Source organism: Narcine bancroftii, chromosome 10, assembly GCF_036971445.1.
Source record: "Narcine bancroftii isolate sNarBan1 chromosome 10, sNarBan1.hap1, whole genome shotgun sequence".
Classification (NCBI taxonomy): Eukaryota; Metazoa; Chordata; class Chondrichthyes; order Torpediniformes; family Narcinidae; genus Narcine; species Narcine bancroftii.
Window position 1 is genome coordinate 40181894 of NC_091478.1, and position 23533 is coordinate 40205426.

General features: G+C 41.5%; 1 protein-coding gene across 17 annotated transcripts in view; it reads right to left on the bottom strand.

Annotated features, from left to right (window-relative positions):
- Nucleotides 1-316: 316 nt before the first annotated feature.
- LOC138744480 (ankyrin-3-like) overlaps nucleotides 317-23533 on the bottom strand; it is a 666186-nt gene continuing 642969 nt past the window's right edge. For 15 of the 17 annotated variants that reach the window (XM_069900721.1, XM_069900714.1, XM_069900719.1 and 12 more), the window contains 5 exons: nucleotides 20717-21410; nucleotides 16459-16867; nucleotides 9758-9889; nucleotides 5941-6040; nucleotides 317-1704 (listed from right to left, as the gene is read on the bottom strand). In XM_069900721.1, coding sequence (XP_069756822.1) covers nucleotides 5972-6040; nucleotides 9758-9889; nucleotides 16459-16867; nucleotides 20717-21410 — 1304 coding nt within the window. In that variant the 3' untranslated portion in view covers nucleotides 317-1704; nucleotides 5941-5971. Of the gene's footprint in view, nucleotides 1705-5940; nucleotides 6041-9757; nucleotides 9890-10003; nucleotides 10090-16458; nucleotides 16868-20716; nucleotides 21411-23533 lie in introns of those variants that run through there. The other 2 variants (XM_069900726.1, XM_069900725.1) reach the window with 2 other exon arrangements.

Here is a 23533-nt window from a genome sequence, read left to right on the forward strand (position 1 = left end):
GAAATAAAGATTTAATCTGTACAAAGGATGGAATCTTTTCTGTGAAGTGCAGAGACAGCTTCGCTGTCCATGAACACAGGATATGAGACTTTACTAGAATGGAGTGAGTGGGTTGAAATTCCAAATTTAAAATCACCAGATTTTACACCTGGGTGATACTGGCAACAGGACATTTTCCTGATATTCAGTAAAGCTCCATAGCTTAATATTAATGAACATGTCAATTGACTCAACCATTAACTGAGGCCTCCTTGACAAGCTGACCAATGTTGAATTTGCCACGACAGTAATGCTTCCTAAAAAATGCACAGAATGCTAGATATTTAACACAATTTATTTTTTTAACTTGAATAATCAATTGGATCATTCAGTGGAGTTTTGTTTTCATACATATGTTATAAGAGCTATCTTCAGTGACTGCTTAATGTTTTTATATGAATATAATCAACAAAGGAGAATAGTTCACCAAACTTAAATGTAGAATGTCCTTTTAACCACAGCAGTCCTTAACAACCTATTATTACATTGCCAAAAAAGGTTACAGATCATCAGTTTATGGAAAGACTTCTACATCTTATTGCCAATACACATGATATAGTAATAATTTTACAGCATGTTGCCAGTCTACAAGCATGTACATCCTCATTGTTTCAACTCATAATACTGTGCCTGCAAGAGAATTAATTCAACTATTGAATTGCAAGCATAAATCCCTCAAGAAGCAAGAATTTGAAACATTTCCCCTTTGCATAATGTATGGCATCCTTTTAGTTATTAAAAAAAAGCAGTAAAGAATAAAAGGGTGTGATAAAGTGTGTTAAATTCCAACAGTGTCTCCAAACTTAGAAAACAAATTTAATTGCAATGAGGGACACATGCACCTGAAAATTGGTAGACTGAAGAAACTTCATTTTGAGATCATTTTTCACAGAATTACATTTTTCAAAATCATTTTATATCTCTGCAGTGTAGTCTGAAAGAAAGCGGTCTTAAAATGAAACGTGTTTTTGCATATACAAAGATTATACCTTTTCTATTAATTGTACAAGAAATTGTGGAATCACACTCAAAACGCTTTTAGTAGGTGGAATCAACTTTGTAAGTGTGAATCAGACACGAAAACATTTGAAGTGCTCAGACAGCACATTTGCGTTTCTTCCAAAAACGCCACCTGATCATATTTTTTTTTTTTTTTTTTACAGAGTTCTTATGTACAGCAAAACCATTTATGATTTTTTTGATGTGTGTTTTTAATTTTTTTTTAAATAAGCAAGTATTTTTTTTATACCCTGAAACCACGGGTTCAAGAAAATTATAAGGCTAGATGCTGTGAATAATCAGTGATTTATACACTCCTTGCTGGAACCTCGATACGTTATGATTTGCTGTCAACATCCTCAATCACAGGGAAGTTATTAAAGGCGCAACATAAAATCTCTGCTGGATGACACAGAGAAATTGAAAAGTCGCTTGTACTGAAAGCGCCTGTGTGTCACTCAGTGCACCAAATGCACTCCCTTCCAGATCAACGAATGAAAGTGATTTCCCATGCGGTTTTAAAGTTGCTCATGCTAAATTAAAATATCCTGTGTATCTAAACCATGCTTTAATGTGTGAAAGCAGCAGGCACACACTTCATCTGCAGTCGGCTCCTCCTTTGTTCCAGCCATTCCTCCTGGACACTGGCAGTCGCAAAACGTTTTCCTGTAAAAGACAGACGGACTTGTATTTATATTCTGCTTTTCGTAGCCCAGAACTGATTGAACTGTGATCACAGAAAAAGGGGCAGCCAATGTCCAGTGTTTGTGCATGTGCAAGGATTATACCTTTTCTACTATATGTATAAAAAGATTGCAGCCATACTCAAAACGTTTTTAGCAACTGGAATCAACTTCTAAATTGTGAATCAGACATTAAATCAATGTGACAACAACCAGATAATTTCTTCTGGTAAATGTTAGGTGAGGATTCAGCATTGATCAAGACACCAGAAAATAAAACCAGAAAGAGGATATTGGCACTTGGTTTAACCCTTTCAGTCCAGCCATTTTTAACCTTTCATAAAAGATATTCAGTACTGAGTCCATGGGTAAACTACAGTACGAACCAGCTGGTATAAAACCAGTCCCTCCTAGAAAACGGGGACATGAGTGTGTGGTTGGTCGTCCCTGGAAACCGTGACATTGAATCCAATGGGTTCACATCTCATCAAGGATAGTGGACCCCATCAGTACTGCAATGGGGAGGGGGCACCTTTCATGATGCACTTGACTCTGCAGTCGATATCGGGAAGTGGCTGACACAGGTTGCATTTGAAGAACTCAGCAAATTAAGTGCAGCGTGACTGAAGTCAGACTCGAATGATGCAGCATTGACCTAAAACAGGTTTCTCTGTCCCTCTCACACCACAAATACTGCCTGACCTGCTATGGCATTTCCAGCCATTGGTTGCTTTAGAAACTGGATCATCAGGGGTTCCAAAACTTTAAAAAAAAAGTAATGCCATTGATGCCGATTTCCAAGTCCACCATTCCACAAACATTTATTGATAGCCTTGCTCGTTTAGGGAGGTGACCCCCTCAATTTGATACTGTGCCAAGATGTAACACAGACGACATATGCAGTTAGATCTAAGTTAGCTTTTTCCATAGTTCCACTATCCAAAGGAGCCATATTTTTTTTTAAATCACAAATACGTAACATTGGTCTCTGGATTATACCTAAGCCATCTGGAAATGCACATGATTTTTGTCATTTGGGACAATTTGCATTGCTGACAGCTTTATCAAAGTACTCTGATTTTGAGAATGCTTGCATCTGAATAATACAACACAAACTAACCATGAGTTTTCAACGTAGTTTCCATAGACTAGAGCCCATGCTTAATTCTGTGTCTCCTCAGTTGATCTTCAAACTGGTTTAAACTTGTTTTTTGGGGGGCATTATAGATATTTGATGTATCTGAGCTTCAAACTGAAGGTTGTAGGCTGTTTTGGAAAAAACCTTCAGATTTTGTGGGTATTTAGTTCTATTTTGGATTGATATTCTGTGAAATTTATTTGGCCAATTAATTTCATAGGTCTGGAGGGTTTTGGAATGGGTGCAGGTCAGTGGGACCAGCAGAATGATGTTTCAGCACAGACTAGAAGGGCAGATCGGCCTGTTTTCTGTGCTGTAATGTTCTATAGTTCTATTTGCTCAATTGCAAAATCTAAAGCAGATAACCCCCTTTTTTTTAATAGGGCCTTATTGACATTGTAGTGGGTAAGGGAAAATGCCACAAGGCCAGGGTGGTCTACTTCAGTCAGGGAGAATCTTAATAACTGGCCTGCAATTCAACCCAAATCCATCACCCATGTCTGTAGGGCACTGTCTTCCCCTATTAAGTGGAAAGTGAATTTACTTAAGACATTAAAAACAGTACAGGTGAAGAAGGTCACAAAAGGTTAATGGAACATTGTTATTTTTGCTTGGATTAAAAGTGGAGTTCAATGCTTGGTGCAGTCTGGAGCACTGTGTAGGAAGGGGGTATTGCGGCAGTATAGATGATAGGGCACACATTCACAAGGATGTTGTCTGCTGTCAGGAGATTCGCACAAACTAGCTGGAATAAAATGGAGCTGTTCTTATCAGAACTAAGTTATAAACATTTGATATAATCCAACAAGAGATGGAGGTGGGGCGTTGGGAGCATGATCATGCGACAGAACTGCAGAGGCTGACATTGCTTATCTTACATCACTCAGTACTGCCAAAGGGGATCTGATGCAAAATTACTTGAGTTGAGAACACGTTTCTTTTGTCACTGACTGAAGCAGAGGCAATTATGGTTTTTACACTGCAGGCATGTAACGGCACAATCAATGAAATTTGCAGCTCCATGGGCAGTCGAAAAAGGAAAGTGCAGGAATTTTGAGTCAATTCCTGCACTGCAATTTATCCTGCAGACCCCCCCAACTACTTTTCGGGGGAAGCCTACAGTATAAATCGCACGCAAAACTCACTTCATGAATTTGGCGTCCCAGCTGATGATTCAGGCCACGTCGCTCCATGTAAAAGCACCGGGACAAGAGTACACAGGAACTTAAGGGGTGCAGTGTAAATGACCACAAGGTGAGTGATTATGTTAAATTTTTCAGATTTTTTCCAATATTGCCATCTAAAAAACACTATTGTCAATATTTAACTACAGCTAGCAAGGTACTATACATAAATAGAAATAAACTACTGGAACATGAGATAATCTAAACAAAGATATGTTGGCAACATTTTGGGCCTGAGCCCTTCTTCAAGGAAGATAAATTAGAAAAGGTAGAAGCCGGATAGATCAGAAAATCTCAGAATTCCAACACAGACCAACAAAAGGTGTTAAGGGATGTGATAAGGGACGAGGTAGAATTTATCATGTCTGTAGATGACAGGGGAAGTAATGAGGGTGGGTGGGGGGGGTGGAGGGAGGCAGTTTTTAACGAAAGACAGAGAAGTCACTATTACTGCCATCCTGTTGGAGGGTGCCCAGTTGGAAGATGAAGCATTGTTCCTCCAATTTACATGGGGTCTCAGTCTGACAGTGCATGAGACCATGGACAGAAATGTCAGCAAGGGAATGGGATGGAGAATTGAAATGGGTGGCCACTGGGAGATTCACGCTGTTGCGGTGAACTTAGCCAGGTTGGTCAACAAAGTGATCTCCCAGTTTGCGTCCAGTCTCTCCAATGTAGAGACCACAGCGGGAGCACCGGATACAGTAGATGACGCCTGCAGATTCACAAGTGAAATGTTGTTTCACTTGGAAGAACTGTTTAGGGCCCTGAATGGTGCTGAGGGAGAAGTTGTGGGCGTAAGTGGAGCATCTCCTCTGGTCACAAGGATAGGTCCCAAGGAGACGATTGTTGGGGAGGGGGGAGTGGACAAGGGAGTCATGGAGGGAGCGGTCCCTGTGGAAGGTGGAGAGGGGAGGAGAAGGGAATATGTATGAAGTGGTGGGATCACGTAGTAGGTGGCGGAGGATGATATGTTGGATGCGGAGGCTGATAGGTGGTAGGTGAGGACAAGAGGAATCCTGTCCTTGTTGTGCGTGGGAGTGGAGGGGGCCAGGACAGATGTGTGGGTAATGGAGGATATGCGGGTGAGCACTGAATTTGGGCACTCCCTTGTGTCGGCATTCCCGGTCTCCTTTCGCACAATCATACTTAGTCCTTTATCACATCCAATTAACACCTTTTGTTGGTCTGGATTCCTCCCCCATTGTTTGAATTCTGAGACTTTCTGTTATGTCCTACTTATGCTTTTTCTTGAAGGGCTCAAGCCCGAAACATCGACAATATATATTTGTCTCCTATAGATGCTGAATAGGCCAACTGAGTTCCACCAGCATTTCAGCGTTTTTACTGCAATTGCAGTGTCTGCAGCCTAATCTAAACAGCACCATAGATTGGCTGGTCCAAACCACTCCTGTGTTTCAATTTCAGTGCAAGCCTAAGTGATTCTTTCCAGCTGAGGCCAGAGCGAGAGTAGTTGAAACGGGTCATTTATGTGCTTCCAATTCACCCTTTCCTTCTCGTTTATACTGACATATTAGAGAATTTAAGATCTGTAATTGATTTGGAACATTTCCAATTAAGGAATTTAGTCATTTATAATATGAACAATGAAATTCAAATCTGAATATTTCCTTGAAATCCTTATTTATTTTGTGCGAGTTTTCAACTGAATAAGATGCCTTTAAAGGCCTGCGATCTGGGTTCAGATTCTCACTCCAATAAAAAGCAAAGTGGCCCCATTTAACAATCACATCTGCAATGAGCAAGGACACGAAGTTCCACATCAGCATTTAAAAGGAAACACTGGCTCATGTCTCTCCCTCCACCCCCCATCACCCCCCCCCCCCCCCGGTAAATTGCAAAGCAGTTGATCCAATATACCAATGGAATATTGTACCTGTAGTTCCATCTTGGCTCTTTACAGACTATTAATGAGTCTTCTTTTCTGCTTGCCGAATTGTCTCCTTTTTCACTCGAATGACTTTATATCCTTCAACCTGGAAAGGAAAAATAAATACGTTGGTTTTTAAGCCAGTAACTAGACTGACTGAGGTACTAAGATAGTAACGTTGGGCTCTCCAAAGAAATCCTTGGCTTAAAAGTATTAAATGTTAGTATGATGAGTGGGAGGGAGTGCAAACAGTATTTTTTTTTAAAATCTGATAATTTATATCCCACATGAACATGGTTCATGCAAGCAGCAAGATTCTGCAAGAAAAGTCAGGCAGTGATCCATGAGTGAGCGTAGCAAGTTCAGCGAAAAGGAAACCAGCAAAGGTCAAAGCATGTTACTGCAAAACATGGAAATCGGAATGAAGGCATATTCAGTAATCAGAACCAGTACCATTCTCACAAAGGTTCAATTTGGAAATGAGCGTGAACGATACATTTAACATAGGCAAGTGAATAGTGACATCAGCCGCTGTAAATTATTTCAGTGAGTCAATTATCCACACCTTAAAATTCATCCCTCAACTCCTAAACGTTTGCAGTGCATCATCTTAGGCAAACACAACGTTCACATTAAGATCAGAATGAGTTTCAGATGCACATTTTTTTGCTGGAAGTCGTCCAATTTTTAAAAAAAATTGTCAGACTGGTCTCCAAGAAAGGCATTAGAAGTTGGAGATTAAAGCTGAAGCCATGCACATTTTTCTGGCTGGGATGTAACTGACAGACACATCATGAGAGTGTGACTGAGGCTGTCATTACAAGAAACCACTTTTAGTATCAGAACATCTTTCAAGAATGTTCCAATTAGTTAGGAATAATTGCGCACACACAGCAGAATTAACCATTAGCTGCAAGATGCAGAGAGGATCTTTTTCCAAATAATACAAAGCTGTCCACCCCACCCACCCCCCCCCACCCCACCACCCTGCCCACCCCCATTATTATTCAAACAACTTATTCAAGTGAATGAAAATACTGCAGAAATCAAGTCTGGATTTTATTTCCCGTGGACGATATCCTGAAATTCTTGAAGATGTACAAATTAATTGGACTTCCTTCCACAGCAAATATTGACCATTAGGGAATATGTTTTACTACTGATCTTGATAGCCATAAGGGAACCAAAAGAAAAGTCTGCTTAGTGAACCAAAACTACATTAAGATTCAGGACCATCAGGAAGGGACAGGTTGTCATATGTAAATAAAACTTGGACATGGAGTGAAATGTGAGAACAGCAGCAGGTTTCATGAAAATCTGGACAGGCTGGAGTGATGGACAAATAAGAAGTGGGTGAATTTCATGCTGATTAATTGTAAAATGTTGCTTTTTAGTAAGAATTGATGAGAAGATAACAAAGAAAAAAAAAAGTAGGTTCCTCTTGCCTGTTCAGTAAGATTATGTCTCATCTTTTAGCTCAGTGTCAAATTCCTATGCTCATCCACATATCCAAAAAGGTACTGATTCCGGTCTTGAATATACTCACAAAAGAAGCTCTCATAGGTAGAGAATTCCAAAGGGTGACTACCCTCCACATAAAGAAATTTCTTCTCATATCCGACCTGAAAGCCTGACCCCTTTTCTGAGGCTATGACTCAGGGTTCTAGAAACTCTAAGCTGAGGAAACTCCTTTCCTCTGCCAAAACTGTGTAAACATTTTGTACGCTTCAAAAAAATCATCCCTCAAACTTATAAAATCTAGAGAATATAAACCCAATCTACTTCATCTCTGCTCACTGGGAAGATGCCAGGTTCCAGGAAGTCTGGCAAACAGTCAATACATTTCCTCCTATCCCAAGTGAATCCTTCCATAGGTCAGGAGACCAGCTCTGTAGACAATATTCCACAATTTCTCCACAAGTCCGGAAACATGTCTTCCCCTGCTCAAATCCTCTCACCAGGCAACTGGCAAAAGCAGCAAAAACAAAATCATGAAGTAAATTTTTATTTTGCAGTATGGCTAAGTCTGGGATGTGCGACCAGGGGTGGTGGTGGAATAACATTCAATTCTTGCATTCAAAAAGTAGCTGCATACATAGCTACAATGAAGGAATGTGTCTGTTTATGTGGTGACGGTGGGGGAAGGGATGTACTTCACACAGGAGCAGCACGGACCCCACTGGCTGAATGGCCACTTTCCATCGTGTGACTAATTTGTGAATGAGCAAACATGAAATGGTTAAAAAAGAGAGATTCAGCAACTAATTAAGATTATTTAAGAGTCCATGTTATGTGGGAAAATCATTTCAGGTTACACATGGAGTGAAACATGAAAGTCTGCAGACGCAGGGATTGTAGTAAAAACACAGACAAATGCTGGAGGAGCTCAGCTGATCTCTCAGTGTTCACAGGAATTGAAGATATATTACTGACACTTTGGGCCTGAGCACTTCTGCAACGCAAAAGCAAAAACCAGGCAGCCATCTTATTTAAAGACAAGAGAGAAAGGGGAAAGAATGGGAATGGCAGGAGTCCAGACCAATAGCTAAAAAGTGTTAAATGGATATTACAAGGAGTTTTCAAAGGGAGTTCTGTGCGAGTCTCTCTCTCTGCTCCTGACCTACACTCCCTGCTGCTCTCAAGCTCTTCGACCATGAACTCACCCAGACTTGCTTCCACTTGTTTTTTTTTGGGGCATTATAGGTATTTGATGTATCTGAGTTTCAATCTGAAAAAGTTGGAGGCTTTTTTTTGTCCTTCCTGGCTTCTTGCCGTTGGTCTACACTCCTCCCATTCTTCCGCCTTTCTCTCTAGTCTATCATTCAGACGCCTGCCTGCTTTTTGCTTATGCCTTGAAAGGCTCAAGCCCGAAATATCGGTAATGTACCTTGACTTCTTATGGACGCTGCGAGTTCTCCAGCATATCTATGTGTGTTTATTATCTACACATCCCCCCTCCCCTCTACAAAATACCTGTTGCATTGCTGGCATTTTATGCATGCTAATTTAAAAAAAAGTTAATTTGCAATGTATTTGTAGAAATGTTGGTGGTTTTGTTTCTCAATGAAGATGAAGGTTGAGAATTTTGGAAAAGCTGCAGAGTTCTGGTGAAAGATACAGTGTTGGGGGAGGTGGGGGGGGAGATTGGACAGCTTTTGGAAAGGGTGACCGCCTTACTGGGCTAAAGGGCCTCATTCTGTGCAGCAGGATTCAGTGAGAAACTCTCAGCCTTTTCAGTTGTGTGCAGCACAAAGGGAACCTCAAGCCTCCAAGCATTATTTGCCAAAACTAGGGCTAAATTACACATTCAACTGCCGCCGAATTAAAGATACAGGGAGTCCCCGGATTACGAATGTCCAACTTATGGACAACTCGTACTTACGACCAAATTGTGCTCCAAATTCACCCATGTGCGTAATGTTACCTCACGAATGCCCCTTCCGGTGTGCAAAACATCAATGGAACGGTGGTAAGCGTTAACTTTTAATCATCTTTTTTTCTCTATCGAAACTGTTTTTTAAATAACTGTACTGAGACAAACATTTGGCTAAATAAGAACCGTATGTACCAGTTCCAACGTATCCACAAATTCGACTTAAAGACAGCTGTAGGAATGGATCTCGTTCGTAACCCAGGGACTTCCTGTACTTCATTTTCAAGGGCAGTTATTTAACTGGCTCAGGTGACAATTTGGGGGTCGTCATCACTGCACTTACCTTGTCTATGGGAAAGCTGATTTCTCATCCCCTATCATCACAAGCAACTAATAAATAATTCTGCTGTTAAACTCATTTTTTTTTTTCTTTTGAACACAGCTGCAAACCTCCTCTCCCATGAAATCACTTCTGAGATACTCGGCACCCTCCTCATCGCCTTGCCCTTCCCTTTTCAGTTCATCATCCTCATGGTCCCTGCTTGGAGACAGAACAAGCCGCCTCACCACTGTGCGGGTCACCTAAGAGGAAAAGAGGGCATCAAGAGGTTTAAAGACCGTGCTTGATGGTTTCAGCCCCAATTTATGAGTAGAACTTAAACATGTTCATATAAAGTTGGTCAGTTATGGCATTACATTTTTGGTGATAACATTTCCATCTTCGTCAACAAACTGGTCTTCTGTAACCATCTCTTCAGGGACTCGTTTAGCTTCCTCTCCCTCTAAAGGGTGCATTATGTGAAAATTAAGGCATGGTTTCAACAATAGGAAGAGATTGAATTCACATGTCGAGACCACAGTTTGCCACATGCATAATATCAATGGCATAAATCAAAGTTTTGTCCTTCCATGCATCATTTGAGAACAGCTCTGCCTATCCTTCTCAACTGCCCTGATTCTTTGGAGCCATAGCTTTGTGTCCACACTATTGCTGGATTCAACAGTTGCTAAAATACCATGAGGGCTTTAATTTCAGGGTTGCTTGAAAGAAATCATCCAAATTAAAGATGAATAAATTCACTTCCTAACTGGCAGTGGGAAGGTAGGGCTCTGCAAGTTTCCATGAGGGTTGACCTGAACTGTAAGCATGTGCCATTACATCCAGGATTATTCCTGACGAGAGTCAGCCTGGCCTTTCACTTTGAACTAAAATATTCATATCAAATAAGAATAAACTATTAAAATCAGACAGGCCAGTAAAAGTGGAAGGTTGCTTGAATGATATTTTGTTTTCACAGAGCTAGGACTCTCGGTCTCCGGGGCAGCCTCAAACTATCCCAACACCTCATAGGAGGAGATACCGGTCACAATAAGCAGCGAGGGGATCTCAGCAGGTCCACGGAGGAAAGGGTCAATCAACATTTCTGAAACCGTAAAGGTCTGGAGAAAGGGTCCAGAGCCAAAAGGTCAGCAGGTCACGCAGCGTGTCAAGGACGAATGATGCTATCATATGAACTTTTCTTTGCCCCGTTATTTTCTTGGGCGCATTTTTCATACAATTGAACGATAAAGGAGACCAATCCAATCCTGGAACATCTCAGTTTTTGTAAGGTTTGTGTATTAGAATGGTCAAGTATCAGCTGCTGGTAGTTTCATGGGTTTAGTGAATCAAACCCTTAGTTTTCAGAACACAGATTCAATCTTTCATTAATTGCACACACTAAACAACATTTGTAATGTAACTAGTAAATCTGACAGGCTTAAATTTATTTTCTCATTGGGCAGTGCCCACATACAGCCTGCCATTTTGTTAATCCAGTCATGAGCGTAAAGAGGGATGGAATCATTGGGGATTGGATATGAAGTCACGATGGGAATGCAATGGATCCAATGGAAAATGTCAGGGAAGTCAAAGCCAACGAAAAACCAAGAGGGCATAAGGAATTAAATATTAGTGGGAAGATAGAGGATTGGGAAGTTTTAAAAAGCATGCAGAAGGTAACTAAAAAAAAAATCTTATTAGGAAGGAAAAGATGAAATATGAAACGAGACTTGCAAATAATATCAAAGAGGATTAAAAAAAAGTATATAAAGAGTGAAAGAGGGGTGGGAGTAAATGTAAATGACGCAGGATAAATAATAATGGGTGAGAAGGAAATGGTAGAGGAACTAAATAAGTATTTCGCATCAGTCTTCACTGTGGCAGCACTGTGTCAAAGCAAGGAAATTGAGTGCAGTTACTATTTCAAGAGAAAAGGCGCTCAGGAAGTGGAACACTCGAAGGGTAGATGTTTCTCAGCCCAGCTGGATTGCACCTTTGAATCCTGAAAAATCCACAATCTCTACTGCTACCTCTCTTAGGACCCAATAATTCTGGCAATGTCTCAGAGGACTGCAAAAATCGCAAATGTCACCCCAGGTTCAAAAAGGGAGGGAGGCAGCAAAAAGGAAATTATAGACCGGATAGCCTGACGTCAGTGGTTAAGAAGACATTGGAATCAATTGTCAAGGATGAGATTATAGAGTACTTCTAGAAGCACAAGATAGGCCAAAGCCAGCATGGTTCATTAAGGGAAAACCTTGCATGACAAGCTTATTGGAATTCTCTGAAGTAACAAGCAGGCCGGTGAAGGGAGATGCAGTGGATGTTGTGTATTTGGATTTTCAGAATGACTTTGACAAGGTGCAGGACATGAGGCTACTTGACAATAGCACATGGTAGAACAAGAAACCGAGCAGTGTGGGTAGAGCATTGGCTGATTGGAACAGAGAGTTGGAATACAGGAATCATATTCTGGTTGGTTGCCGGTTGCTCGAGGTGTTGGTGTTGAGCCGCTTCTTTTTATGTTGAATATTAATGATTTAGATTATGGAACGATGGCTTTGAGGCCAGGTTTACAGATGATACGAAGGCAGGTGGAGGAGCAGGTAGTGTTGAGGAAACATGGAGGCCGCAGAAGGACTTGGAGAATGGGCAGAGAAGTGTCAGAAAGTGGACGGACACGCACTTTGAGAGAAAAAAATTTATAGGAGCAGACTATTTTACTTTTAAATGGGGAGAAAATTGAAAACACCAAGATGCAAAGGGACCTGGGAGTCTTTATGCAGGACAGCCCGAAGGTAAACTTGCCAGTCAGTGATGAAGAAGGAAAATGCAATGCTGGCATTCATTTCAAAGGAACAAAATACAAGAGCAGGGATGCGATGTTGAGGCTTTAATAAGGCACTGGTGAGACCTCATTTGGAGGATTGTGAGCAGTTTTGGGCTCCTCATTTAAGAAAGGATGTGCTGACATTGGTGAGGGTTCAGAGGTTTACTGGGAATGATTCCAGGAATGAAAGGGTTATCACATGAGGAATGTTTGACAGCTCTTTGCCTGTACTCGTTGGAATTTAGGAGAATGAGGGGGCATCTCATTGAAACATATCAAATGTTGAAAGGCATGGACAGAATCATGTTGGAAGGTTATTTCCCATGGTGGGAACGTCTAGGACTCATGGGCACAATTTCTAGATTGAATGGTGTCCGCTTAGAATGGAGATGTGTCGGAATATTTTCAGCTGGAGGGTGGTAAATCTGTGGAATTTGATGTTACAGGCTGTTGTGGAGGCCAGGTCACTAGGTGTGTTTAAGGCAGAGATTGATAGGTTCTTGAGAGCAAGGCCATTAAAGGGGTTAAGGGGAGAAGGCCAGGCAGTGGGAAAATGATTGAATGGTAGAGCAGAATCAATGGGCCAAACAGCCTATTTCTGCTCCGATACCTTATGGGTGGGCGGGGGGAAGAGGCAAATTTACTTAGTGAGCTGCTACATGATTCAATCCTGACCTTCTTTCTTACTACTTTATGAAACATTTCCAAAATGGCTTGCTCACAGCGATGGACCATGCACGTCTATGAATATAACTCTGCTGTTTCACGTGGCAGACTTTCACATAGTGTTCACAGGCAGTCACACAACCGACTAACTGCACCCCCACACTATTGCGCACCCCCACACTGGCACTCAGAAATTTTCAAGCACAAGCTGCCCAACCCCATACAGCTACCTCACATATGTCCATCAGCCACTGCATGAGGGCAGCACATGTGTACCTCATAACCATATTTTGTGCTGTAACTTATATTTTCTCAGCCAGGCAAGGGAGAACAATGATTTCTCATGGACAGTGGATGATTGGCATAGCGCCTGTGTGATTGTGGGCTCAAGGATGTATGGGTATGGTGCATCAGTGTGGGTGGGTGCTAAAGTGGAGGCACAAGAACCATGTAAAATGCTGTGCAGCTTCCTGTCACTGTGTGTCTGAACCTGGTCTGTTAACACAGCGGTAGTTCTTTTTATTGGCAATATGTTTTACCAACCCTACGGCATCTTGGAGGGATTCAATAAAACATCATTTTCGTGGCCATAAAAACTTTTAATTGGAAGAAGTAGATTTAGAACCATAGAGCACTTCAGCACAGTAACAGCCTCTTCAGCCCATCTAGTCTATGCCAGCCAAACTATTAATCTGCTTCGTCCCAGTGACCTGCGCCCAGATCATAGCTCTCCATACCCCTCCCATCCATGTACTGATCCAAATTTTTCTTGTTGAAATCAAGCCCACATTCACCACTTCAGCTGACAGGCTGTACTGTACTTTCACCGCTCTCTATGTCAGTGGTTCTCAACCTTTTTCTTCCCACTCACATACGACTTTAAGTAATCCCTATGCCATAAGTGCTCTGTGGTTAGTAAGGAATTGTTTAAGGTGGTATGTGAGTGGGAAGGGAAGGTTGAGAACCACTGCTCTACACTCAACTGTAACTGAAATATTTTCCTTGAAAAAATGGTCTTTGGGCCATTTCCTTTGGAGTTATGAAACTGTACATATAACAAGTCAATTAAGTATGATTTAAAACAATGGTTTACAAACTTTTTCTTTCCACTCACATACCAACTGACTAATCATAGAGCACCTATGGCATAGGTGAAGAAGCTCCTCCATGTTCCCTTTAAACATTTACCTTTTAGCCTTAACCCATGACCTCTGATTCTTGCCTCATCTAACCTCAGTGGAAAAAGCCTACTTTCTTTTAATCTATCTACCACATAAACCCTCTTGTGATGGCAAATGATGTCGTTTTCCCCATAACAATTTTGCTCTTGAGCACAACCTCGTACAAGGGAAACTCTCTCCTTTTACTTAGAACATCAATGAGCAGAAACTAATGATGATAATGTTCATCAAACCAATAGAGCTTGTGAAAGGCTCAAAACCCCCAAAGGCTAAAATCTGGAGATAACAAACAAGAACACAGTCATATTCCAAAACCATCTCCAAGCACAATAAGCCAGGATGGGATGGATACCTGCAGCATCACCCTAGGTGGGTCACGCTGGCTGTGACCTTCCTCCTCATTGAGCCTAAGTTCCTGATTTATGCATATTAGCACATGTTGTTACGAGGAGGCACGTAGCATGGCCATGGACTAGAACAGATGCATTTCTTTGAGCCACTGGCACTTACCCGAGTTGCCCACTTGCAAGACTGACTGATCATTGGGGACGAGGTTTTAACTAGCTGCATCAGCGTTCAATGCCAGCAACTGAAACTCTCCATTAATGGAATGGTCAGCACACAACCTAGCTCAATTGCTGTGGCAACAACTCAGGATTTTTTTTCAATCAACTGCAGTAGAACAAGTTAATCATTTCAAACCCAAATAGATTGCCATTTAAATCACCAAAGAAACTTTCTTTCTCCATGGATGCTACTTTTCCTTAGTGGAGCAGGGGTAGCAGTATTTTTTTTTTAAATTGTAATTCGACTTTCCCGCTTTTGTAAGCAATGAGAAGCTGTGGTCAGGCAGCACCCAAGGAGAGAAAGGGCCAGTCAACGTTTGGCCTCCTTTCTTGAGACCTTTCTTGACCACCTTTAATGTTTTGAAAGAGAAAACATTGGTAATTTGGGGATCAGGATTTTAAGTCATGTGTTACCAAGTACAGCCTCAGTTATACTTTGACCTGCATGTCTATTGAGGTTTAACATACCAGATAATGCAAAGTGTCAATGAAATATTCAAGTCAACATTTGCGAGCTGAAGTTAACATTTTCTACTTCCATTTTGGTTTAAATTGGATGCATAATTGGCTAACTGCTTTATATATGTCTTTTTGAGGGTGAATTAGACGTAGTATATCCAGTTTCAAAGAGTCTTGCGCTTTAGGTCTTGACATCACTGCAGGGAAAGCACAAAGCCTGTGTGCCAAAGGTTGCTCAGAAGAGCACATGCCAAAAGATTAATTAATTCACTGATAGAAAGCTAATTGTGCCATATTTTAGCAGCGTACATCCATAATTAAGCCGTGAATAATTACTAAAAACTCAATCTGAGACTCATTTAAAGACTCTTACTTGGGCACTTCACTGATTTTCTTTTATATTCTCTCTGTATTGCAGAGTTTGTTTATTTTTTGCACTACCAATTAGTGGTAATTCTGCAAAGCCTGCAGGAAAGAGGAATCTCAAGGTCATGCATGTACTCTGACCATAAATCTGAAATCTAAAAAATTTTAATTATCAGAAGACTGGATCCAGTTCTGTTCCAACCCACTAATTCTAGGGTGTATTATGCTGCACTGTCAATCTTCATTGCAAATGACTAACCATAGTCAAGGATGTAAACTTAGCAGTGGAGACCTGTGGCTAAGGCGGGGGATGGGGAGGAGCGAGGCAGGTACAATAACTGTGGTTTTATCTTTCCTCCACTGAGCTGTTAATAAGAATTTCAGACTTGAGATTAATCTCCAATCCTCAGAACATAAGGTTCTGCATTCAGCAGACAAATTCACATCTGATATCTATATCCACATATTTCTCATTTTATAAAACTCTATCAAACCTTATTGTTGGAGATTTTGATTTCTTTCCATTGAATGCATCTGGCAGGAACAGGATATTGATTAGTGACTAACAGAAGAACACAATCAATTTGACAGGAGCAAAATTCAGTCCTAGCTATAAAAGATTAACATGTGTACACAATATTCCAAATGTTAATTCTTCCCATTTTAGTGAACAATGAGAAGCTCGAGGGATTTCAGTTAGTTAATACTTAAAAGCACAATTTCTTTCTTGAACAGGTCATGCACAAGGAGACTTTTTTCACCTGCACTTTGTTTTCTGCTGGTAGAGGCCCATCACCTCTGATGTTTGTTCCTGATTTAATCCCCTCAGACATGGCCCAACTTGTCTTCCTCTCTGCTCCGTACCCGCTGCCTCTGTGCTCTTCTGCACCCAAGCGCCTGGAATCTGCCAGCACCTCCTTCCCTGGCTCCACGACTGGTAATGAGCGTTTCTGCGCCTTCCCATTGACTGCTTTTCTGTCATGTGACGTCACGGGTACCTCATCCGCCACCTCCTGAATCAAAGGACTCACTGCTGCGTGACTTGACTCTTTTTGATGTTCAAGCCGATGCAAGTCCAGGTCTCCATTCTCCTCGGGTTTTAAAATTGGTCCTTTCAAATGAAACTTGACAGAGCCAGCGAGCTCAGCTTTGAAATTCTTTTCCTGAAGACTACAGAAGGTGGAAATAACATTAAAAATGCTCTTTCTGCAACGAGCTGCACATCACTCAACTTAATCTTTATTCCAAATTCTTAATGAAATTGTTCTGACGTCCTTTATCATGAAATTAAGGTACCGTATTTGATGGAAATACGACCCACTTTTCTCCCCCCAAAAACTGGCTCAAAGATATCCTCCGGGTCTTACATGCCAAGTTGAAACTCCAGAAGCCCGCGGAGGTGCTGTGGGCTGTCCAGGAAGCGGGCCCACAGCTTCACAGGCCACCTTCCCTTGGAGCCGCCGCCACCACCACTCACTTCCCCCGGTGAGAAGGCCGACCATGGCGGCCCCTGCCCAGCAGCACAAGGAGAGTAGGAGGAACCATTTGCCAAATGACTCACAAACAACTTTGCTTAGTGTTTCCTGCTGAAATTGGGGGGGGGGGGGGGGGGGAGGAGGTCTTGTATGCCATCAAATACAGTAATCATATTGAATGCCCAGTGCAGATTACTCTAAGAAAACAATGAAGTTTTGATTTTATACCAGTACAATAAAATGGGTGCGAGCTGGGCCATTTCAGAGAGCTGTTAAATGTCAAGAACTTTGCTGTGGGTGTCGAGTTGTGTGCAGGACTGATCAAGTGATGACAGCAGGAATATTTTCCGAAAGGGCATTAGAAACCCCACTGGGTTGCCACTCATTTGACATTTGATTTCCATTTGCACTTTTAAAAAAAAAAGATAGTGTAAATTCTCAAACCGTCACGTGGAATCCCTTTCTTAGGAGCCCCAATCCTCTGAATTATTTGTGCAGCATTATGAACATTGCACTTCCACCATCCTTGTAGTTTTCAATACACATCAAGTCTGAAAGACTCTTACCCTTGCATTCTGTAACCATGGGGAGAATAGGCTACTTACCCTTTCGGTCAAGGCTGAAGTGCTTACTACACAAGAGAAGCACTGCTGGAAATTTGGGTGTTTACTTGGTGGCTGGGACCAGTTTAAAAATATGCTTAATAGACTGCCGTCTCATTGCAGCATGTGGACCTGAAGGCTTAATTCTTGCTCATCCACCTCAAAATCAGAACATGTTCTCCGAAATGTTGTTCTTGTTATTTTGATGTTCAATGCGAGTTTAATGTCAGATAAGTGCAACACACAGGTGCACTGGAAATTCTTACTTGCTGCAGCCAAAAAGGGGTATATAGCCTACACCAACAACAATAGCCAAAATGCAAGTAACCGTAAATGAAAGACAGAAAAAAAAAATCAAAGCATAGATAAACGTTCCTAGTCATAGTTAGTGCACGAAAAATAATGTGACAATTCTCATGCAGACAGATCTTTTGATGGTCCAGGGGTAGTTGATGGTTCGGATTAGAGTAATAGAGGGAGGTTGAAGGGGTTGATAGCTGTTGGATAAAGACTGTTCTTGAACCTGGAGGTGAGGGACTTAGGCTTCTGTATCTTCTGCAGGTAGCAGAGAGAAGAGGTTGGGACCAGTGTGATGGGGATCCTTTATGACATTGGCAACCTTGCTTGAGGCAGTGCCTCACGTAAATGCTTTCAATGGAAGGGAGTTTGGTGCCCGTGAAGGATTTGTCCAAGTTTGCCATTTTGTGCAGCCTTCTATGTTCCTGGGCACTCGAGTTTCCAAACCAGGCCATGATGCAAAAGGCTATTAACCTTTTCTATTCTCAATACTGAAGCACAAATTCTGACAGTTTTGCACCTTGTTCAAGTATGCCATTCTGAATTAGCGATTTCACAAGCAACTTTATAAACTAGCAGTAATTGCATTTAAAACTATAATGTTTTAAAATTTCATACATGAACATATTTCCAACGTACAAAATCACAGTTTTACCTGTGCTTTAGTGTCTCCGTTTATTTTAGACGATCCTATGTTTATAAAAGAAACTGCCTGCATAAATCATTTTACCGTAATGACATTGCTTTCTTGAGGATATAGTAGTGGGACGAAATGATACGACCACCCTCTCCAGTGCACTCAATTGCACACTGCAGAAGATGTAACACTAATCACACATTGTTAGAGTCTAATGCACATAGTGAACACAGAACAGCACGGAAACTGACCCTTTAGGCCAGGAGTCCGCGCCTAACATGATACCCAAGTTAAACTAAAACTTTGCTGCTAAAGTGTTTGGAGAATCCCAAAGCTCTCATTTCATTAAGCCCCTTGGGTATCACCCAGAAGGACTGGTATAGTCGAATGTAAAGCTTTCCAGAGAACAGAATCTGAAATACATGGTGATAAGTGGATGTGGATGGGGGCGAGAAGATTCTTGGAGTTAAAGGGGGTACTCTCAATAATGCTGCAGTCATGTGACCCCCTTTCTCATTTGCCACTGTACTAATATTACATACTTGAGGAGATTTGGTATGTCACTAAAGACTCTAGAAAACTTCTACAGGGGTAGTGCGGCGAGCATTCTGGCTGGTTGCATCACTGGTACGGAGGCACCAACTCTTTCAGGACAAGGAAATACTCCAGAAGGTTGTTAACTCGGCCTGTGACATTACATGCACCAGACACCACTCCATCACAGACATCTACATGAGGCGGTGTCTTAGAAAAGCAGCCTCTATCCTCAAAGACCCTCACCACCCAGATCATGCTACCACTGGGGAAAAGGTACAGGAGTCTAAAGACGAGTGCTCAACGGCACAAGTACAGCTTCTTCCCCGCTGCTATCAGATTCCTGAATAATCAATGAATCAAAGACACTGCCTTATTTTTCGTGCACTATTTTGTTTTTATTTATTTATTGTTGTAAAAATGGTTTATGTGAATGTTTGCAAGTCACAAAACACCAAATTCCATGACTTGTTCATGACAATAAATCCTGATTCTGACCACATCTGTCCTGTAACCATTTTCAATTATTTTTTGGCCTCAGCTCATTTAGGACTGTCAAAGTTCCTCGTGAAACAGTCAAGTTTAGTTGGTTTCTTCCATTCTTCTCTCCTACCAACTGCATTAAAAATATTTTATAATTTCAGTCCATGGCCCCCCCCCTTAAATATGCTGTTCCCCCTACCCATAGGGGAGTTGTATGGCCCCTATTGAGAATGGCAGCTTTAGGGGACTTTCGGAAAGTCATCTTTTATCAGTAGAAATTAAATGGACTTTTAGACATACAGCACGTTAACAGGCCATTTCGGCCCACGAGTCTGTTCTACCCAATTAACCTACACCCCTGGTACGTTTTGAATGGTGGGAGGAAACCTACGCTGACACGGGGAGAACGTATAAGCTCCTTACAGACAGCATGGGATTCGAATCCCAGTCCCGATCATTGGTGCTGTAACAGCATTGCACTAACTGCTATGCTAACCGCACCTATTTAGAGTTGCTTGACAACTGGCACACAAAGGAGAAAAATCCCATCAGCTCTTCCTCGGAGACTTGAGCATAAAGTTTGAGATGCTAAAATTAGTGAAGTACTATAGAAGGGTTGGACTGTCAGAGGTGCTGTCCTTTGCATGAAATGTTAAACCTGGCTGATTAAGAGAATGGAAAAAGGTCCCTTAGCACTATTCCGAACCCCCAGATTGCTGACCAGCATTAACCCCTCAACCTATGTTACTAAACCAGATGATCAGTTCATTATTGTATTTCTGTTACATGCTACATGCATGCTCATTGGATGCAAGTTATTTCTTTGAAAAACACATTGGGGATACATAAGATGCTATATAAATGCAGGTAGCTTCTTTTGAAATCAAACTTGGGTAATTTGAGTAGTAGCATGGCATAATCATTTTTTGCAATTGATAATGTTTACCACAACAGGCAGCAGATTTGTTTAAGAACAGATTATCTCACTTACTTGGCATGGTCTTCATCTAGATCATCAGTGCTCAAGTGGCAGCTCTTTGGGGTTGGTGGCTCCACAACAACACTGGATGCATCACTGTGCCAACCTGGAACTGTAAAACATTCTTTCTGGCAAATCTGAGCACGATGAAGTGCCTGGACCTCTTCCTTTGTCACCTCCTCGTCATCTGAACCTCTGGAACTACGTCCTGGATTAACAACCTCCATGTCTCTTTTGAACTCTGCAAGCTCCTCAGTACTGGGCGCATCTGATCTGTCCTCTCGCTGCGCCTGGTTGGGAGGCGCCCGCTGGTTGGCCACGCATTCCTCGTCCGGTGACCGAACGTGTTCTGCCTGCTCTATGTTGGTGGAAGTCTGAGTAACAACAATGCTGTCACCCTTGAACTGCAAGTCAGATCCACACTTGGTGCCTTCTGGCTTATCCACCGGCTCAGGTGATGAAGGGGCCACCTCATCTGATGCCAGTTTGAGCCCTGACAAATCAGCACTGAAACCTTTTAAGGGCATTTCTTCAACGTCGCTGAAAGGCGACATTTCCTTTGGTGCCAGACTTCTTGGATGGGGAGTTGGGGATGTTGATTCTGCACCAGGATAATTACTAAAATAATGATCAAAATGAAGAGGGGAGGGTGGCAAATAGCGTAATGCAGCAGGTGTCAGCAGCTCCGCATAGATGGAAGAGTTGCCTGAATGAGCAAAACACAATGGAAAAAAGTACAGACAACATGCATGATCACAACAGAAACATGACAGGTAACGGTGACACATGAGTCTCCTCAACACAGATGGTGAAATACAACTATGCAGAAGCAACCATCTATTGCACTCATATTATACGGTTTCATTTTTATCAACTTCTCTGCACTTTCAAATTAGGTTCTGTCTGAAAGACACCCCACAATTTAATTTTATAAAATAATTCATCTAAGCTGACAGTGCAATTACCCAAAATGATCTCCAAGGGGCACATTATTAAAACAGATTCACACCGATATGCATAAATACCTACTTTCCAGAAGTCCTGTGAATTTAATTTTTTTTAAAATTTTGATTGCTCAATCCATGCACCAGATTACACAACAGGGCAGCTCAGACACTTATTTTGCTCAAAAAGGATAAATGTTATTGGAGGGAAAACTGGTTTCTTCATTAATAAAGCAGCAGGTAAATTTTTTTCTTCTTCTGTGGCAATAGATGAGAAGGCCCCTTTGTAGCAGCAGGTAAAAGCTAAAGTCCATCCCAGTACAGCGAGAGCTGTGGACATTAGTCAACCACTGCAGAACCTGTGATTTGCTCAACAAAGCTTACAATTGACACCAAGTCCATATGCAATCACTGACCAAAGCAAATGGCCTTGGATTTTTACAAAGGTATGGTTCACCTCAGGCTGGGATTATGGAGAACCATCAAGGGCTTTGCAAGTGAGCTTGCAGGGCACCAATTGCAAATTCCTTAAGGAAGATCATTCAGGTCTTCTTCAGTTCTTGGGACCCAAGTGTTTCCACAGAATATAGCAGGGACTCACATTAAGTTTTGTGCAGCTTTAAAAATCCTTGTAGTTGGTATTGTCAAATCAACCAAATTCTGCCTGGTTAACATGTCTTTTGCCTGTCACTCATAGCCCTCCTGACCAATGACAACTGCCTCTCCTCTTTAAATGAGCTGGCCAGGTTGGAGGGGTTAATAGCCCTCATTCAAGGCCACATACCGAAAGGAGCAACATTTGCTGGAAAGTTGGAGGAAGGATGTGTGGATTTTCAATACAAGGCACCTAGCTATAGTCTAAAAAGTCGTGCAGTATTATCTTAGGTACCCTCTACTAATCCAGCTAGATTATAATAAAAAGATTTTTATGAATCACTTTGATGATATATTCTGAAGCCAATGGTGTCTCAGGATCTATTTGTACAATGACCCAAAGATACTGTAGTCTTTTCATCCCAGCACAGCTAGCTGTCCACTCAGCCACCTCGAGAGCTGTTTATTATTGCATCCTCCCTTCCCTTAAAATTCTTTTCCAACCAAGGTTTTATTCATCTACCCTCGAACCATGACTGATATTCCCTGTGTTTCCTTGACACATTTTGATATGTTTTTATAAAGTTAAAAAGTGCTGGTCTTAGTTGGTGAATTACTTCTACCTATTTAATTCAACTCCATACAAAACATAGATGAGGGCAAGTGGAGCTGCTGGGCGATAGGGAGTTGCTGCCTAGCCCACCTTTCACCTCTACTACAGCACATGTCCTCCCAATATGGGTTGATACTCAGTTGCACTTCGCATCTAGTCCCTCAACTACCACAGGCATAGATTTTCATTTGATTCCTTTACTGCAGATCAATACATCTTAACTTTTAATTTAAAAAAAAACTCCGTTGTTAAATGTCCAAAAACATCAGATTTATTTAAAGCAATGTAACATGACTCTGAGAACAGTTACCTGTCAAAGTCCATCAAAGCTGTTCCTGAGCTAAGAGTTCAAGTTGAATGTGAGAATCAGATGGAGTCCAATCTATCCCACTGTTTACCTTGTGTTAAGGTGAACACATAATCTCTAATGTTCATATATTATTATTCTGCTCATGGACTGGAAAATTTCTTATGTACTGTAGTACCATTGCTCCAAGAAAGTTATGAGCAAATTAACATCTCTCCACATTTCTATTTGTCTTTGAAGTGACTTTTGGATTACTTTTCAGGTTTACAAACCTGCACCATACAGTCCTGCAGAATTACTAAAATGATAGACAACACTGACAGCAAGACATGGAGGAAAATACAGTGGAAAGCTTTTACAAGATGATTACA